General features: G+C 39.3%; 1 protein-coding gene across 1 annotated transcript in view; it reads left to right on the forward strand.

Annotated features, from left to right (window-relative positions):
- LOC136866639 (nose resistant to fluoxetine protein 6) overlaps window positions 1–18,854 on the forward strand; it is a 254,056-nt gene that overhangs the window by 123,729 nt on the left and 111,473 nt on the right. Inside the window, exon 6 of the mRNA XM_068226574.1 lies at window positions 6,963–7,123. Coding sequence (XP_068082675.1) covers window positions 6,963–7,123 — 161 coding nt within the window. The remainder of the gene's footprint in view (window positions 1–6,962; window positions 7,124–18,854) is intronic.

Raw genomic sequence — 18,854 nt, forward strand, 5'->3', positions numbered from 1 at the left:
TTTTTGTGTAGGTTCGGTAAAAATATTTAGTGACCGTAATATTAGTTATATTTAAAACAATGCTACTTGTTAACTCAAAAGTTAATAAGAAAATGTTGCAAGCGAAATAATTTACAACGTGACGACGTTCACGGAAAAGGAAGTCAATGAGGTACTAACTGCCCGGTTGCAGTCAGCTCTAGCGAGAACTTTAGAAACAACGGGGCTGTCAGTATAATTAAGCGTTAAGGCATTGATGTTGAAAATAAGGCAGCTGACTATATACAATAAAAACGGAAGACTTGTTCTTGTTAAATTTATGTGTGAATTAAAGTAATCTCGCTAAATTCGGAGTTTCAAATATGCTGCGCACAATATTTCTCTTGGGATTCCTAATTCACATTTTGTGCTAGATTTTCTCGACTACACCACGAACAAGGAACTAATACCAGGCTGTATAAGAAAGTTTGCATGTAATGGTGAAGACAATGACAGTTTATTTATTTATTTATTTATTTATTTATTTATTTATTCAGGATCAGCAACAGCGTAACGCCGAATTACAACGATCTGAGCTATGTACAATTTGAGTCGATATCAATTTCTGTTTGCTTAGTTAGTGTTTCGTTATAACTAGAGTCCGGATTTCCATGCAAATGTATGTTTTCAGATAATCTGGTTACACTTCTCAAACTTTGCAAATATTCTTTTCATGTCTTAACGATTCCAAATAACTCTTCTTTTTCCCTGCATGTTTGCATGTTTTGACGTTTTTAGGAGAAAACTCATGCATAATGCATATTTGGAAGATTTTGGATTTAATAGCGAATATTTGGACGCTTTAATATTGCATCAGATGACTTTTCTTCTGACTCTGGTGCATACATAATGTTATCTTGTATGATAATGCCTTTTATGAACGTTGGTTTGCAGAATTTGGGACCCTTTTCCCTCGTTATGCAGTATGCCTATTAGTGAGAAGTGGAGATAATGTATTCCTGGCATCCTACGTTATAAACAAAGTACAAACAGTAGAGGTTCTATAATTCGATTACCCAAGAATTTTGTTATCTATTGCTTGAGTAAATTTTGACGAAACGTCGATCTCTGTAATTCTTAGGAATAAGGTTTCCCAGTTATGTACTGCTATAAATTGAACCTTAGATTGTGCATTACTCATTGACGGCTCATTTGTTCGTCCATGAACAAAAGAAGACTTGTATCTCACTTTTGACCTCGCGTTACTGAGCAGCTTTCAAACCTCGTTTTGCACTGAACCATTTTCTCTTATTATCCTGGAATTTCCTACCCGAAAATCTCACTCGTCACACGTCTTTGTTACTGCAGCAGGCAATCGTTACCAGTTATTGAGGACATTCAAAACTGTCTGCAATCATCGCATGGAGAAGTAACTGCGGCAGCTGGAGGTAGGTCGAACAACGTGATCCGTTCAAATCCTGAATTTGAATTCGTCAAATTTATATAAGACGGATTGTGGTAAAAATACGAAAGACGTACAATTTGACCACAATTTGTCCCAAATGTCTTCATTTATGTGTGCACCTGTCACTTCTTGTGAAGTAGAAAGATCATTTCGGTGTTTAAGAATATGCTGACAGATAAACGAATGAGCTTAAAAATTAAGACGATTAGTAGAAATTGCGATAGTTCTGCTATGTTTGAAAAGAAATTGAATTTTTATAGTGCATTTTTTCCAGTATATTGTGCATGTTTTACCATATTATAGTTCATGCATGCATATGGTTTTTCACCCTCTCCCTTCCTATTATCATATGTAACGTCATTCATTTCATCTCATTAATTCCTCTGATAAGGTTGACGTCAGGAAGGGCATCCGGCCATAAAAACCCGCCACGACAAATTCTGACCCGTAGAGATACGGGACAAGGATTTTACAAATAAATAAATAAATAAATAAATAAATAAATAAATAAATAAATAAATAAATAAATAAATAAATAAATAAATAAATAAATAATTTTTTTTTGCTAGGGGCTTTACGTCGCACCGACACAGATAGGTCTTATGGCGACGACGGGATGGGAAAGGCCTGGGAGTTGGAAGGAAGCGGCCGTGGCCTTAATTAAGGTACAGCCCCAGCATTTGCCTGGTGTGAAAATGGGAAACCACGGAAAACCACTTCAGGGCTGCCGATAGTGGGATTCGAACCTACTATCTCCCGGATGCAAGCTCACAGCCGCGCGCCTCTACGCGCACGGCCAACTCGCTCGGTAATAAATAAATAAATAAATAAATAAATAAATAAATAAATAAATAAATAAATAAATAAATAAATAAATAAATAAATAAATAAATAAATAAATAAATAAATAAAGTGTACGAATCACATGTATTTCATTTCATTTATATTTCAGTTGGTTTTAATGCCATGAAATATTCTGAAGCAGTGAGTGATGCGCAAAGCCATACACGCATATCAATTACATAAGGGACCTTTACGGGTCACAGAATTGCTTGAGTATTATTGGAGCTATATCACTAATCCAAGAAAGTTAAAATGTGTGTAGTCCGTCGCCCTTCGTCCCCATTTCTACCTTTCACTTTTCCGGTTTGTACTCGAACCCGGTCGCTCATTGTCATATTGTTAACTTAAATTTAAGAATGTTATTTTTAAGTCGTTACTGGACAGATAATAATCTTCTTTCCCTGCCGCTTTTCCCACACCTGTGGGGTCGCGGGTGCGAAGTGCGTCGCACATATGGATTTGGCCCAGTTTTACGGCCGGATGCCCTTCCTGACGCCAACCCTCTATGGGGGGGATGTAAGCACTATTGCGTGTTTCTGCGGTGGTTGGTAGTGTAGTATGTTGTCTGAATATGATGAGGAGAGTGTTGGGACGGACATATACACCCAGTCCCCGAGGCCGAAGAATCGAACCCGGGACCCTCTGAACCGATGGCCAGTACGCTGACCATTCAGCCAACGAGTCGGACTGGACAGATAATAATAGATAAGTAAAATTACAAATCCACCTTTTCAATAGTAGTATTAATTTTACTCATCTATTAACATTCATCACTGTCATTTTTCCCGGGCCTCTCACTGTCACCACTACCATTAAACAATTCTTCACATTTCTGATTGACGTCTGTGTAAAATTTCAGAAATATCACCGCCTACTAACAACTGTCTTGTACATTGCATAACTACTACTACAAAAATATTTTCATTCCTCCCCTGAAGGGGGAGACGGGCCACCTAGAGGGTGACGCCATCTCTCAGGCCAGGAGATTACCGTGAAGGAGATGTGCGAAGAAGGTGAAAGGTTTGGTGCCCGTGCCCTATACTAGGAACTGTCCCGGCATTCGCCTTAGTGCAGGAGAATGGAAAACCAATCTCAGGACAGCTGACGGTGGGAATCAGCCCCCCTCCGTCACCCGTACTCAGAGGCGTAGAGCATCGGCAGAGCAGTGCCCACCCCTCCTCAACTCGGAGTGCAGAGCCGCCGGACCAGCCCACTCTGCAACCTTCGACGATCTTACATAGCTTCTACTATTGGCCTTGGATCGGATTAAGATGTGCGAAACGGAGATCACACTCAATGTCGAATAGAACGTAAACTAATGATATAGTCCAATGTGGTTTTTTTTTTTTTCGCAAAGAAGACTCATTCGCCCTCGTTCAAACGGTATATAGCATGTCGTCCCATCTTTTGGCAGAACACCCAAATTATGTACTCAGATCATACCAGCTATGGCAAGACATTGATTGCCAGTGCGCCTAGCGGGACAACCTTGAAAGTAAATTAAGAAGTACAAAATAGTCTATGAATTATGCTGAAAGTCTTCTCTAGGGAACACTCATATTTTTGTATGTTGGATTTTTCCTACAAGACCAACTGATTCTCATACCATTATTAACTGATCGAACTCTATTTTTGCATCATCGTGGGATTCTTGTTTACACTGGTTATCTTATGCTTTTAACTCTGCTACTCATGAATCGCATGCCACCCATGTTTTGTCATACCCACTTTTGTCCCATGTCCAACGTGCTTCATATGAAGAACTTCTACCTGACCTATCTCAAACTAATGATGTCCAAAAAATTTGGGATGGAGCTGGGAATAAGTTGGCTGTATGATATGAAAAAGTTTGGAAAAGATACAATAAAGGTAGAAACCCCGTTAAGCTGAAACTAGGTGATCAGGTCTTCATCAAATGCTACTCAATTAGTAAGACTATCAACAAATTTTCATCTAAACTTGCCCCTAGGTATCAAGGGGCTTGTACTATCTTACACTTCTTATCTCCGGTATCTATGTCGGGTTTTTTAGTTTCGTGTGGCTATTTCTAGCAAAGTGCAGCCGAAGTAAGGCAGATCCTCCGGTGAGGGTGAGCGGCATCTGCCATGTGTAGGTAACTGCGTGTTATTGTGGTGGAGGTTAGTGTTATGTGTGGTGTGTGAGTTGTAGGGATGTTGGAGACAGCACACACACCCAGCCCCGGGCCATTGAAATTAACCAATGAAGGTTAAAATCCCCGACCCGGCCGGGAATCGAACCCGGGACCCTCCGAACCAAAGGCCAGTACGCTGCCAATCCAGCCAACGAGTCGGACATCTATGTCGGTGAGTGATCTCTACGCCAAGCGGATTAGACAGGTTCATCTGTCTCAAATTAAACCTGGTAAATGAGTGCTTACCTGTTATCTTCTAATTTTCTGTATTTAACATTTTTGTTCGTTTGGTTCATCTGTATTGTAATGTCAGGTTTAAATTCTGGTTATGGACCAGTGCCCAGTATTCGGGAGATAGTGGGTTCGAACCCCAATGTCGGCAGCCCTGAAGATGTTTTTCTGTGGTTTCCCATTTTCACACCAGGCAAATGCTGGGGCTGTACCTTAATTAAGGCCACAGCCGCTTCCTTTCCACTCCTAGCTCTTTCCTGTCGCATCGTCGCCATAAGACCTATCTGTGTCGGTGCGACGTGAAGCAACTTGCAAGTTATGCTTATCAGTTTGGTGGTCTGTATTCCGTTAGGGTATTGGATTCTAAGAGTTATTCTGTTTCAGTGAGTTGTAGATGTATAGGAACCGTATTGTCTGTATGACCTTGTCTACCAGTTAAAGTGTTCCTTGTAGGGTTGTTATGTTGAATGTAACGTGTTAAATTTGGGTGTTTGCTGATGTGTTTAGGAATCTGATCTGAGGAGTTGTCTCCTTTTACCTTTCGAGTTTATCGTTTCCCTAGTGTTGTGTTTTGAGGTTCGTGATAAGTTATGATGGTACGCCTGCTTACGGTCTTGGTGGTATCATCTGTGATCTATGTTGATGAGGAATCTGTCGATTCCTGTTATTTCTGATGTTGTCATGCGCTCTAATGATGTGGTGTGAAATTGTATCGACTTTTCTTGGATCGGTAATGCATCACCTTTGCCATCTCATTGCCCTGGTATTCAAGATGTTCCTAACATTGTTTCACTGCAAATCCTGTGAATTTAATTTTTGAACAGTGTCTTAAGTTATCGAATCCTGTGTGCTAACCTTAACTACCCGTCTGACATCTCGATTCACTGTTGATTTCGGTTTATCGCAGCTTCAATTAATTTTACTTGCCGCTCTATGGTGACACCCGGATGCTATATTACTTACCCTCTGTGGAAAAATTTTAACTACCTTGCTGATCTGTGTTGCTGAAACTAGTAATTTTTGGATTACCAGCTAGACCTACGGTCGGTACTAAGGTTTAGCATGCTTGTAGAGAATGGGGTCTTGAATTAAGGTTGTTTATTCCTTCTTCTTCACTCTCTTTGAGTTTTTCAATCTGGTGACACACATCTCCTTCATTTATGTATTCTATTTTGCCTCATTTTCCCTTTGGAAAAGGTACCTATATTTGTTATGTTCTTCCCATAGTGTGAGAGTAATCTTGCTCACTTATTATTTGTCTGGTATTTCATCGAGGTCCACTGGGACAATTGAAATGGATTCGGTTCTTACTTCCTGCTCCTATTATTCTGGTTAGGTTTCTTGATTTGAGGTACATTGTGTAAATTTTATTTTGAAATTAGGTTACCTATCCTTGATACTAATGTTATTGCCTTATTCTGTGAAGTGTTGTATTATGTAACCTTACGTTTTATAGCATTGCTGAGTTCTCCTTTCTTTCTTGTAATAATGTACTTACCTTTCCAATGTTATCCATGGTGACAGTGATATTTTAAAAGCTAGATTACCTTATATTATGGTCTTATTCTTAGCATTATCATTATCTGAAGATCGTTATCGAGTAACTATTGCTAGCACCCAACATCCCTATTGGTTACTGGATCTCCTTCAATTTCTTTCTTCATTATTTGCTTAGATATGTGAATGTTCTTAAACTCTCATGCATGTCATGTAACTTGAATTAAAATTATTTTCTGAGGACTTTCTATACGCTGGGCCTCAGATTATTAGTTATCTTCATCGTGTCCTTCTTAGATTTGGTTCCGCTACTGATATGTTGATGGCTCTGTCCAGAATTGCTAACATAAATGCTATAATTTTATGATTTAACAATTATTAATAATTTAACCCTGTATAATTCGATTCATCATAAATTCAACCTGCGTTTTTCTTGGAGTTAATTTGGTCAAATGTTAAAAAAATCGAACAGTACAGGGATGTGTATATACCCACGGTTAGTAAAGGAAACCCTACCCTTCTTAAGGCAAGTCTCTCCTCTGTTTTCATTTAAAAGTTGTGTTGTTCTTTCGGGTGCGATTTTGTTTCTTATATTTCTTTAACTTGTGCTGGCTCATGCTGGTATCATGGCAGCACACACTTACGATGCTCCTTGCCCCAGATTATCAGAGTATTGTCTTGATGCAATGGTATTTTCTGATCCATCACAATAAGATAATTATTGAAATCCAAGGACTCCTTCCGCTTGTGCAAATATTTATATCAAGACGTGCAAGAACACTCCACTTTACTTTCATATTTTTTCTAATGTTCCAGTTCATCCCAAGCTGGAAGGGAGCTTTCATCACCTCCGGAGAGTATGCGTTTGACACCTTATTCCTCCTCAGTGGCCTGATGGTAGCCTACGAGTTCTTCATGACTATAGATGAGACCAACTCGTTCAACATTCCCATGTTCTACATCCGCCGATACGTTCGGTGAGTCTCATTCACTTACTTTCTTCGTTTACAAAGAAGATTTATTTCCCTAGGATGACTCCATACACATAATGTGAACCGAGTATTTGAGGGTTAGAGGGTTGGTCATACTGAAAAATAATTTTAAAAACCTCGATACATCGTGCCGTTGTCATCTTATCAGCTGCTGAAGCTAGCCAATCAGACTGTCTCGCGGGCGAATTCAAATGTCCTTTGTGAGGCGATGAGGCTAAATTAGAACGTCCTTAAGACCGGCTTGGGTACCACGTCCAGAAATTATCATTAAACACAAACCCATCATGGATTTCAAACGGAGTCACCGTAGACTAAGTATTATGCCGCAATCTTGCCAGTTCGGAAGTCCGTGTTCAAATCCCTCTTCCAGCGAAACTTTGTTCCCCAATTGATTATTTTAAGCCGACTTTAACCCATATTCAGTAACATTCTCACGCTAATATCAAGAAAATTCAAGAAGATGCTGCCTTGACTCGATCGCTGCTTGCGTCCACCATCGCCTGCTGCCTTTATATATCTGAACACACAGCTCTTCACCTCACCTGTTTGACTCGCGTTTCTGGCGTCAATTTGATGTCTCCTTCTGGAACAAAATGGACTATCTGTATGTTCTGGTCTTTTCTCAGCCAGTCTGTATAAAAGGACCACCCGCTCCACCTGGAATCCAGTCCGCTTTCGACCCCGGTCGGGTGGAGCAACCTACGCCCGTTGCGTATTTTACAAGCTCTTGTTTACCTTCAGACCACCTGGAATTTATCTACCAGAACTTGGGTGAGCAAAGTGGCATTTCGTTATTTATTTCGGAACTTAGTTCCCACAGTCCTTCAGGCTATATGTTGGAGCATACTACTAAAACGTTTTCATTCCTGCCCTGAAGGGGGAGGCGGTCCGCATTGATTGTAACGCTGTGTCTCAGACCGGGAGGTTTGTTACGGTGAAGGAGAAGCACGGAGAAGGTGAGGGGGTTGGTAGCCGTGGCCTACACTAGGAACTGTCCTGTCATTCGACTTAGTGCAGGAGAATTGAAAAACATTCTGGGGACAGCCGACGGTTGGTGCCACGCGTGAGGTCCAGCACTGTTCCGTCTCCCGAATGCAGACGCGTCCTCTGCTTAGGTGGCTGGTCAGAGTGCAGAGCTGTTTGACCACGGACCAGCCGTTGCCACTTCAGAGCCAAGACCTACTCTGCATCTACCGACCTGTTGGAGTATTATTTTGACCGGGAGCTGATGACCTTAGATATTAGGCCCCTTTAAACCGCAATCATCATCATCATCATCATCATCATTACTTTGATCATGTTTATCAATGTCTCCCGCCATGAACTGTTTGGGAGTGCGCAGTGCGCATTTCAAAATCTTTTGTGTTATATCTGTGTAACCGTCCAGGCTTCTCCAGCCAGACTAATTGAATATACTGCCATCTTACGCGATATCATTTGATATGAAGTTTATCCGCCATCGGCAATTATTCGTAATAACATATTTATTCAACGTTAAGCATTTGTAAATAAGGTTTTTGCAATCATATTATATAATTACAATATTTTATTATTTAAATTAATATATTAGGTGGGATAGGAATTCATTATGTACTGTAAATATGGTTAATATATTGAGACATAGTTGTTGTCATTTCATCCCATATTTGTGTACACGGAAAAAGGTTATTCTTGAGCGGGAAAAATTGCATGACTCACTTGGGTTAAACTCATGAGCCAAGGCAGTAAACAGCGACCCGCGTGCAAGACTAGGCAATTAGGGAGTGCTAGTCCAGATAGCCCGTACCACATCAGAGAAGGAAGGATGTCCATGGAGCCAATTCTACATCGAGAAGAAGAGAGCGAGTAACCACGGAAACCAGATGACTTCAACGGAAACTGCAATTGGTGAGCTTCAATTAGATAAAGCAAGCAATAGTAAAAACAGTAACGTAAATTCTGAATCCCTCCACGCTTTAAGGAACTTTTCCGATTCATCTCATTATTTTTGTATAATGAATTCATTTGTATTTTATATTGCATTAATTTTCTTTCTTAATCGATACTTAATGGTTAATTATTTAAAATTCTACCCCTGTGATTTAAGTATAAGTCTCTATGCTAGTAAATATAAATTTTGGTTTTGGCGCCCAAACATCACATAGAGATATGGGAAACCATGGAATGTTAATTGTTTCTATTTGCGTGGGCAATTTGCGGGCAAGCCACATATAGTTTATTTGATATTCATGTGTCCCAAGGTAATAACTTTCGTCTCCTCTAGTGAGAAGTTAGGATCGAAAAGTTACATTTGTCGCACCAACGTGGAGCTCGAAAACCATTAAGTATTCGTGGAAAGAAAGCAGTAAAGTAGAGTCTGTGTTTGTGGGGGTTAAGTGAGTGTCCGTATAATTTATATGTGTGATTTTGGGGGAATCATGGCTGCACAAGGTGAAAAGGACATGAAATTACGTAGCAGAAACTTAGTAAAAGGATGGGAGACGCTGAATTCTAGGAATGTTGTAGATGAAACCATTGAAGTAGATAAAACGGTAGAGAGTGGTAGGAACATGGAAAATAGCACAGATTCTGATGTAGATAGGATGGAGGGCGAGAAAGAAGGTAATAAGAATAGTGAAATGAATATTCAACAACTGTTTGTGATGATGCAGGGCATATTAGAGCAAACGAAAGGGATAGATGAAATTAGGAAGGAAACGAATGAAATGAGGAAGGAAACGGATGAAATTAGGAAGGAAACGAAAGGGATAGATGAAATTAAGAAGGAAGTAGAGAGAACGAAAATCGAGATTAGCAGAGAAATAGAACAGACTAAAACCGAAATTAGCAGAGAAGTTAATATTAGGATGGATGCTTTAAATCGTAGATTAGATGAAGCACTAGAGCAGCAGAAACTTTTTGAGAATCAGTTAGTGGAACAGGAGATGAGACGTAGCCAACATCAGAAAGTCGTAGATAGTAAGTTAACTGAGCGAAGAAGGCGAACAGATCACAGGAATTAATAGTAAAATTCAGGAACAAGTAAGAGAAGTTACTAAAGTTAGAGAACAAGTACAAGAACAATTCGATGATCTGTGTGGTAAGGTAGAGATTAATGCTAAAATATGTAATGAAAAGTTTAAGAAAGCAGAGGAATATGCTGTTGAAATTAAAGCCACCAAGGAAAGACAGGAACACATTGCGAATGACGTAGAAACCGGAGAGAAAAGAATTATTTAACGTAATGCTAGGTCGGAGGTACAAATACGTAAAGAAATTAGAGAACAGCAAGGTAATATAGGAAGTCAGTGCAATGGTACAAATTTCACATATGAAACAGAACTACCTAAATTCAACGGGAGGCAGACAAACCCTTTAGATTTTTTAAACACTGTTAAGAAACGGTTTGAAAAGCGAATAGGAGAAGGAATCATTGAATGGGAAGAAGCGTTAGAAATAACTGATAAAGCTTTTATTGGGGAAACAAAATCATGGTTTGCGGTGTATAAGAGCAGCATGACCAGTATGGCAGAATTCCAGAAATATTTCATGGAGAAATTCTGGAGTGAAGTTATACAAAGGAGGGAAAGAAAACGCATTGTCTTTGGTAAATTTAGGCCACACGAAGGAGTTTCTATGACCGAATATTTTTTGGCCCACGATATGATTTGTAAAAACGTAGATGGGATGTCAGCGGAGAGAGATATTGTGAAGTTATTACTCAGACATTTTCCCAACAAAATCCGCGAAGCTAGCTGTATGCAACAGATAGAGCCTATTCAGGGAATGGAAAGATTGCTAGCAAGTTTCGATGCGTTAGGAAATAGTAATAGTACACGAGAGCACACAAACTATCAAACACCACCCAGAAGACAAGAACACAATAACCGTGGTCAGTTTCAACCGAGACAACAACCTATAGGTAATCAGTCACACCAACAAAATAGGAATGTTCAGAGGGAACGTAATGTTGAAGAAGGCACTAGCCGAAATCAGGATACAAGGAGACAAAGTAATTTAAACTGATAGTAGACGGTAATGAGAGACCAGATTATCGGTCTTCAGTACATGTTGCGAGAAATTGTGTAATGACGCACATGAATTATGATCTCGATGTCAGAGATGAGTTATCAAGGGAGGTGGAAATGGATCAAGTCGTAGTTGATAGTAAAAGTGATAACCCCGTTGTTACGATCGTTATATGGAGGGCGCAGTATCAGGCTTTATTGGATTCAGGCAGTCAAAGGTCATGTGTAAGTTTGAAGTGGTATGTTTTTTTTTTTTTTGCTAGGGGCTTTACGTCGCTCCGACACAGATAGGTCTTATGGAGACGATGGGATAGGAAAGGCCTAGGAGTTGGAAGGAAGCGGCCGTGGCCTTATTTAAGGTACAGCCCCAGCATTTGCCTGGTGTGAAAATGGGAAACCACGGAAAACCATCTTCAGGGCTGCCGATAGTGGGATTCGAACCTACTATCTCCCGGATGCAAGCTCACAGCCCCGCGCCTCAACGCGCACGGCCAACTCGCCCGGTGAAGTGGTATGAGGACAGAAAAAAGGAGAATATGGAGATTGAAAAAATGCCTGTGAAATCCACATATATCGTCACTGCTGTAGGTAAACGATCCAAGCAAATATGTAAACAAGTTGCAATACCTATTTGTATTAACGGGAAGTCGAAAATTCAGATATGTCTTGTTATTCTGAATCTTATATCTGATGTTATCTTGCGATCTGACTGGCTAAGTTTATACTCAGCTCGGTTAGATTACAATGAGGCGATAGTATATTTAAAGTTGGATAATGAGGATGTTAAAGTCACGTGGTATGCAGAAGTTCAGACGAAAGTGGAGGTTTGTAACATGTGGTGTGTTAATGAGGTTTCAAAAGATGAAGAAGAGAGAGCGGATTTTAAGTTGTGTGAAGTGTGGTTAGAGGAGAACCACGATGAGGTTTTGAGAGAAGCGGTAGATAGTAGCAATTTGGAAGAAGGTCAGAGGGACCGATTGTTGTATGTGTTGAGAAAACACAAGGAAGTATTTTCATCGAAAGCTGGTAAAAACACATGTGTATGAACACTCATTTTCAGTGCTGGATCAAAGTATATTCGCTGGACCGAGATATCCGGTACCACATAAGTATGCTAAAGCAGTAGACGATCAAATAGAAGTCATGTTAGAGGATGGTATTATTGAAGTTTCGAGTAGTTTGTGTGTCAATCTTTTATTGATCGCGAGAAAAGCGACAGGTCTTAGTTGTAGTAAGTGTAGTAAGTGACAAGTATGTTCAGGAATTAGGTACGCCTAGGAGGTTATTATCGGATAGCGGATCTCAATTTGCATCGAAGAAGTGGAAGGCTGTGATGACAGAGTTAGGTATCACACATGTTTTTTCCTCAATTAGGAACCCACAAGGGATTATGTGTGAACGCACGATGAAGGAATTAGGTAGGATGTTTAGATCTTTAGTTCATGACAAGCACACTGCGTGGGTTGGTTCCTCAGCGTTGATTGAGAAATGGATTAACATGGTTCAGCATGATAGTACGAAATTCACCCCATTAGAGGTTCATTTTGGCAGCAATCCAAGGAATGAGCTGACAAAAGTACTAGGTATTACACAGGAACCTCAGCGGGACTCTCAGATATATGTCAGATTAGCGCGAGAGGATTCGATTAAAGCGGCGGAGAAGCGTAGCAGACAGCAGAAACGTCAGGTGTTAGACGAATTTCAGGTAGGAGATTCTGTTCTGTTACGTGTTCCCATGCTCTCGTCCAGTGAAGAGAAGGTGACGAAGAAATTCTTTTTCTTGTATCAGGGTCCATTCCAGATTCATTGTCGGGTTGGTCCTTGTGCATACAGATTGAAAGATGGTAATTTTGTCATGTTGGGCACTTATAATATTCGTTCTCTGAGATGAAATAATTCTGCGAATTAAGTGTAATGTCTCCCAGGTGTTGTTTTGATAACATTAAATATACTTCAGTTAGAAAACGTGAATTGCATGTATAGGTTGTGAACCTAGACCTGACACTATTGTAGAAGCCATGAGTAACTTGGGATTTTCTTGAAACTGCAGAAGGAAATTAATGCAATAATTTTCTAAGTAGTAATATATTTTGCAATGAAAACAAGAAATTGCTGGCGGCCATCTAAGAGAGGTAAACCACGTGTGATTACGTGTGCGTGTGGTGCATATATTATGATAACCTGGAACTGCCGAACACTTTGATGATGAAGTGCTAAGATAGAGTTATTTACCTGTTGTTATGTTGTAAATATTATGAGTGTTGCTGAAAAACTTTCGGTAGAAAATCGGCAGGAATTATGTAATATGGTATCATTGAAACAGACACTCTACATTGAGATGCAGGTTTTGATTATGTATGTTTTTTAGTAAGTGTTTGTAAGATGTAATGATGTATATATCAGCCGTATTGGTGTGGTGTGTTATTTTCATATATGTTATATCTGTAATGTAAATAACAGGAGGGCGTATGTAACCGTCCAGGCTTCCCCAGCGAGACTAATTGAATATACTTTCATTTTACGCGATATCATTTGACATCAAGTTTATCCACCATCGGCAATTATTCGTAATAACATATTTATTCTACGTCAATCATATGTAAATAAGGTTTTTGCAATCATATTATATAATTATAACATAATTTATTATTTAAATTATTATATTAGGTAGGATAGGAATTCATTATGTACTGTAAATATGGTCAATATGTTGAGACATAGTTGTTGTCATTTCATCTCATATTTGTGTATACGGAAAAGGTTATTCTTGAGCGGGGAAAATTGCATGACTCATTTGGGTTAAACTCATAAGCCAAGGTAGTAAACAGCGACCCGCGTGCAAGACTAGGCAATTAGGGAGTGCTAGTCCAGATAGCCCGTACCACATCAGAGAAGGAAGGATGTCCATGGAGCCAATTCTACATCGAGAAGAAGAGAACGAGTAACCACGGAAACCAGATGACTACAACGGAAACTGTAATTGGTGAGCTTCAATTAGATAAAGCAAGCAATAATAAAAACAGTAACGTAAATTCTGAATCCCTCCACGCTTTAAGGAACTTTTCCGATTCATCTCATTATTTTTGTATAATAAATTCATTTGTATTTTATATTGCGTTAATTTTCTTTCTTAAGCGATACTTAATGTTTAATTATTTAAAATTCTACCCCTGTGATTTAAGTATAAGTCTCTATGCTAGTAAATATAAATTTTGGTTTACAGTTTTGTTTTTAAACTGTAACCCTGGCGCCTAAACATCACATAGAGAAATGGGAAACCATGGAATGTTAATTTTTTCTATTTGCGTGGCAATTTGCGGGCAAGCCACATATAGTTTATTCGACATTCATGTGTCCCAAGGTAATAACTTTCGTCTCCTCTAGTGAGAAGCTTAGGGTCGAAAAGTTGCATCTGTACTTAGCAAGTACGAGTATGCAAGAATCATTAAGGTCATTTAACTACGGCTATTAACTTCATCACCTGTGAACAAGTCTTCATATTTTCTACAAACATTTCTAATAAAGTGTTGCGCTGTACAATTCATAGTGAATATTATTTAACTAGCAAATGTACCCGTGCTTCGCTACGGTATTGTATATTTTATACGGATTTCTCCGTAAATTACTGAAAAGGCAGTAAGTAAGACTATAGTAAATTGCACCTAAAAACGGACTTCACCATCAGACGATTCTTTCAGTGTTCTACATGGTTGGTCCTATGACATTTTCTCGTATCTCCTATATTTATGTGTTAGATTCAGTTAGTCATTGAATGGGGTGAAATTTGGTAGCGTTTTCACATAATACTTTTTTTGATACTCATGTGACCCTGGAATCAAAAAAATTAGCGAACATATGGTCACTGTTAATGTCAATGTGCGTGCTCAATGTCATGATTGCACCTTTCTTATAAGTGTGCCAAACGATAACATACACGTGCAAAAAGTGCAAAATTAACTTGAACTCGAGAAATGCAGTACTATTTAACGAATAAGGGATGGAGATACGACAAAAGGTCATAGCCCCAAAGTTGTAGATCTCTTCAAATTGAAACGCGAACTTTTGTGATACGACTTACCGTTTAGCCACCAATTATTCCAAAAGGAATGTCTGCGTCGTCGTTAAAATTGCATCAATATTTTGATATTTTCCGGGGCCAAAAGTTATACATTTGCATAGCCTGGAAATTGTAGTTCCTCAAAGAAAAGATTGCCCAGGTTTTGAGATTAGCACTCGCATACTTACAGAGTAATTAAGGAAGAAAATAATACAGCTGAGAAAGTTCAAATTAATAGAAAACAGGATATAACTGAGGACGGGGGATGAGCACAAATATGTAAATTCCAAGTGAATGTATTGAAAAATCAAATGCTGTGCTGGTATGAGTTATGGATATAAGAAAGCGGTATCAGAGAAGAAATTTAGGAACACGGATTCTTAGGTAAACAGATAAGAAGGTGACTAATGGTGTTATTACTTAAGCTATTCGAGGACGGTTATAACCTCCAATGATATTCCGCCATTATCCCGCAGAATGTCCGATTGACACCTCTCTTGCTTTCTACTCAAGGAACAACCACGAATTTAAAGGTATGATGAGGAAAATGGCAATACGTTACTTCCCTGCTGGCATGCAGTCATAGACGTTGCCATGGTAACCTGTAGGTTCGTTGACGGCCTGTCGGTCACTCAATGCAGAGCATGGCATCCGCAGAAAATATTAAATTTCTCCGTCATTTGAAGAGTAAGGTAAATTATGAACATAACGAAAGTTGTTAATAATGAAGAGACGTTTCAGATACGCTCCACGGACTTTACAGAAATCAATAGTATAACAGAAAATGGAGGAATACCATTCTGGTTTTCCTATAAACCATCCGTCTATTCAAAGATTTTAAAATGATATGCATATCGAAACCTTCCTTGAGATGATTATACTCTAAATATGATGTTTGGTTGAGATATATCAGGCTATTTTGACGTAATGGTGGAACAAACAGACAAACAAACAAACAGGCACGAAAAATAAAAACCACAGATTTTATCTTGAGTTGACCTAAAATGGAAAAAATTTCTGAAATATTGGCAAAACAAACGAAGTTACAGACAGCGGACCCCCTACAACATCATTTATATAGATTGAAAACGCGACACAAAAGCCATTTGAATTCGCCCACGAAGCGATCTGATTGGCAGCTGATAAAATGGCAACGGCGTCACATATCGAAAAACTTTCCAAATTATGTATCGGTATGATCAACACTCTAGGGCTCATGCCTAGTCTTCTTCGGTTACACAAAAGGGTGGTACCAGCGAACAGCACGCAGCGTATGAATTTGTCACATATGCTTACCTCAGTTTGTTAGTCTACATTAACCTACCAACACACACAACAAACATTAGCGTCTATGTTGTATCGTTCAGTGATGCGGCTGGCCCCAACCGTCGGCTGTCCTGAGAATGGTTTTCCTTGGTTTTCCATTCTCCTGCACTAAGGCGAATGCCGCGACAGTTCCTAGTATAGGCCACGGCCGCCATCCCCCTCACTTTCTGCCAGCAACTCCTTCACCGTAACAAATCCCCGGCCTGAGAGACGGCGTCACCCTCTTTTGAAAAGGAAATAAATAGGATTTATTTAGTAAATAAAATTATTTGCAATAATAACAGGGAAAGCGCCAACGCAGGAAAATTAAAGCAACTGTCAAAAATTAAGTTATTTAAAGTACCAAGGAAAAGTTAACAAGAAAAATCGTGGTCGACCAACGCAAAAGAAAATGAACTAGTCATAACATTAATTACTATTTCGGAGGCCTCATTGCACTAGAGGAATTAGGATAATTAAAATAATTATTTGCTTATAATTATACTTTAATAAAATATTACTACTTTAACCACGGAAGAATTACCGGCAGTCCAGATAGAATTATCACAATGACTCACCACACCGGTAGCAATTAAAACTGAATTTTAAAATTAAATAGCTCAAATGAGAGCTCCAAATTTCATAATAGTAAGGGGAAATCGTACAATAAAATAGAATCGTCACACAAGATAGGTAGTCTCCGAGAAAGCAGAAAACATCATCCACCTCCTTCACTTTATTAATAATCAACAATCCCAATAATCACCCGTCGTCATAGTAACGCACGAACGCCATGTACCAAGGCATAACCTAAGGTTACCATGGAAACAGTATTCCGAACAAGGAAGGAGAAAATCTTAATTTAACACTAAAGGAACAGGAATGAACCAAGAGAATCAAAATAAAGACCGAGAAAAATTAAATAAAACTTCCGTCCTCTTGGTTAGAACTCAAATGGTTTAAAACTCAACCTAGTTGGGGTGATCTGATAAAGATTAAAAATTTAAACATTCCAATGTCTTCAAAAAATTTACTACATGATTTATTTGATAATTTAACTTCACCCCAGATCCTTTTTGTGAAGTAATACATCAATAAGCCGAAATGTTACATTGGCAGTAGTAATTCAGTTTTTTTTTTTTTTGAAAAGCCGAGATCATTACGACGGAAAGCAACTTAAGAGTCCCACACGCCACGCAATAGTTTCTCAAAATTGATGAAAGCCGAAAGGAGACCAAGTTCTTTAAGGTGCCAAAAAAAATTCCACTGGATTGAGGTGACGCCATAGCGCCACTTTAGTACTCACATAGTTGATGATAAAACCATGAAAAATTTCAAAAGCATACCGTCTGGCGAAGCTCCCAAGATGAAGATTACATGAAAAGCATATTGAGGGCAGGAGAAGGAGCCCTCTCACTGTTTCCGTCAGCCGTAGTCCATGATGCACACCGAAATCCTGCCGCTCATGAGACACACGGAATACAGGTCCATCTCCTACTACTCACAACATTATAATGGCCGATCTCACCCTGAGCAAGGATCGGCAAGGAAAAGCCTACTCCGCAGAGAGCTCTAATTGGTTAGGGTGCGGACCATCGTAGTACGAACACTCCGTGTAGAAGTCACCACATACAAGGCCCTTTATTTCCCGTAGATTCCATGAAGATAATGAGAGCGATGCTCAAAGTACATGTGTATTAAATTAAATAGAAGTAGGAAAGAAAAGGAATGCAGATAGTTTGACACAAATTTCACAGGCGGTTAGCCATCAACCAAAACGTTTGGAGGAGATGAAGACGAATAAATATGACACCTAGTTGTCACTGTGCCGTGAGGACATTCCGAGAAGGATTTGCTTGTGTAAAATTCTTAAACAATGGAATGAAGAAAACTGAGCAGTAACGTTTACCTGGAACAACTACAAGAGAATAACGTCATTACTTGGCCATCGCTGTCTAGTGATAAAAGAACGGAGCTGGCACAAAGGCTAAAGCGCAAGATGGCGGCCGCGTGCAACTATTTATTGCTAGGGCCCCAAAGACAAGATGGCCGCTATACAATAGACTAACCTTAAGGAGCTGGCCAGGAGCTAAGCGTGGTACATTGTCGTAGGAAGCCTAGCTCTACAAAGCTACCTGAGTGGCTCAAAACTTGTAAAGTATGACTTATTAGTTTTATCAGCCTAACTTTCGAAAATGAGGCAAGAGCTTCTATACAAGTTGGCTGCTATGCTCTATTGGTATAATCCTAACGATAAAGCTGCCTCAGGGGCTCACAACTTGTAACTTTTGACCTATTGATGGTGCTCAAATACGTCAGCGTGGTGTCTGTAGATTTACTGGTACGT

Source organism: Anabrus simplex, chromosome 3, assembly GCF_040414725.1.
Source record: "Anabrus simplex isolate iqAnaSimp1 chromosome 3, ASM4041472v1, whole genome shotgun sequence".
Taxonomy (NCBI): domain Eukaryota; kingdom Metazoa; phylum Arthropoda; class Insecta; order Orthoptera; family Tettigoniidae; genus Anabrus; species Anabrus simplex.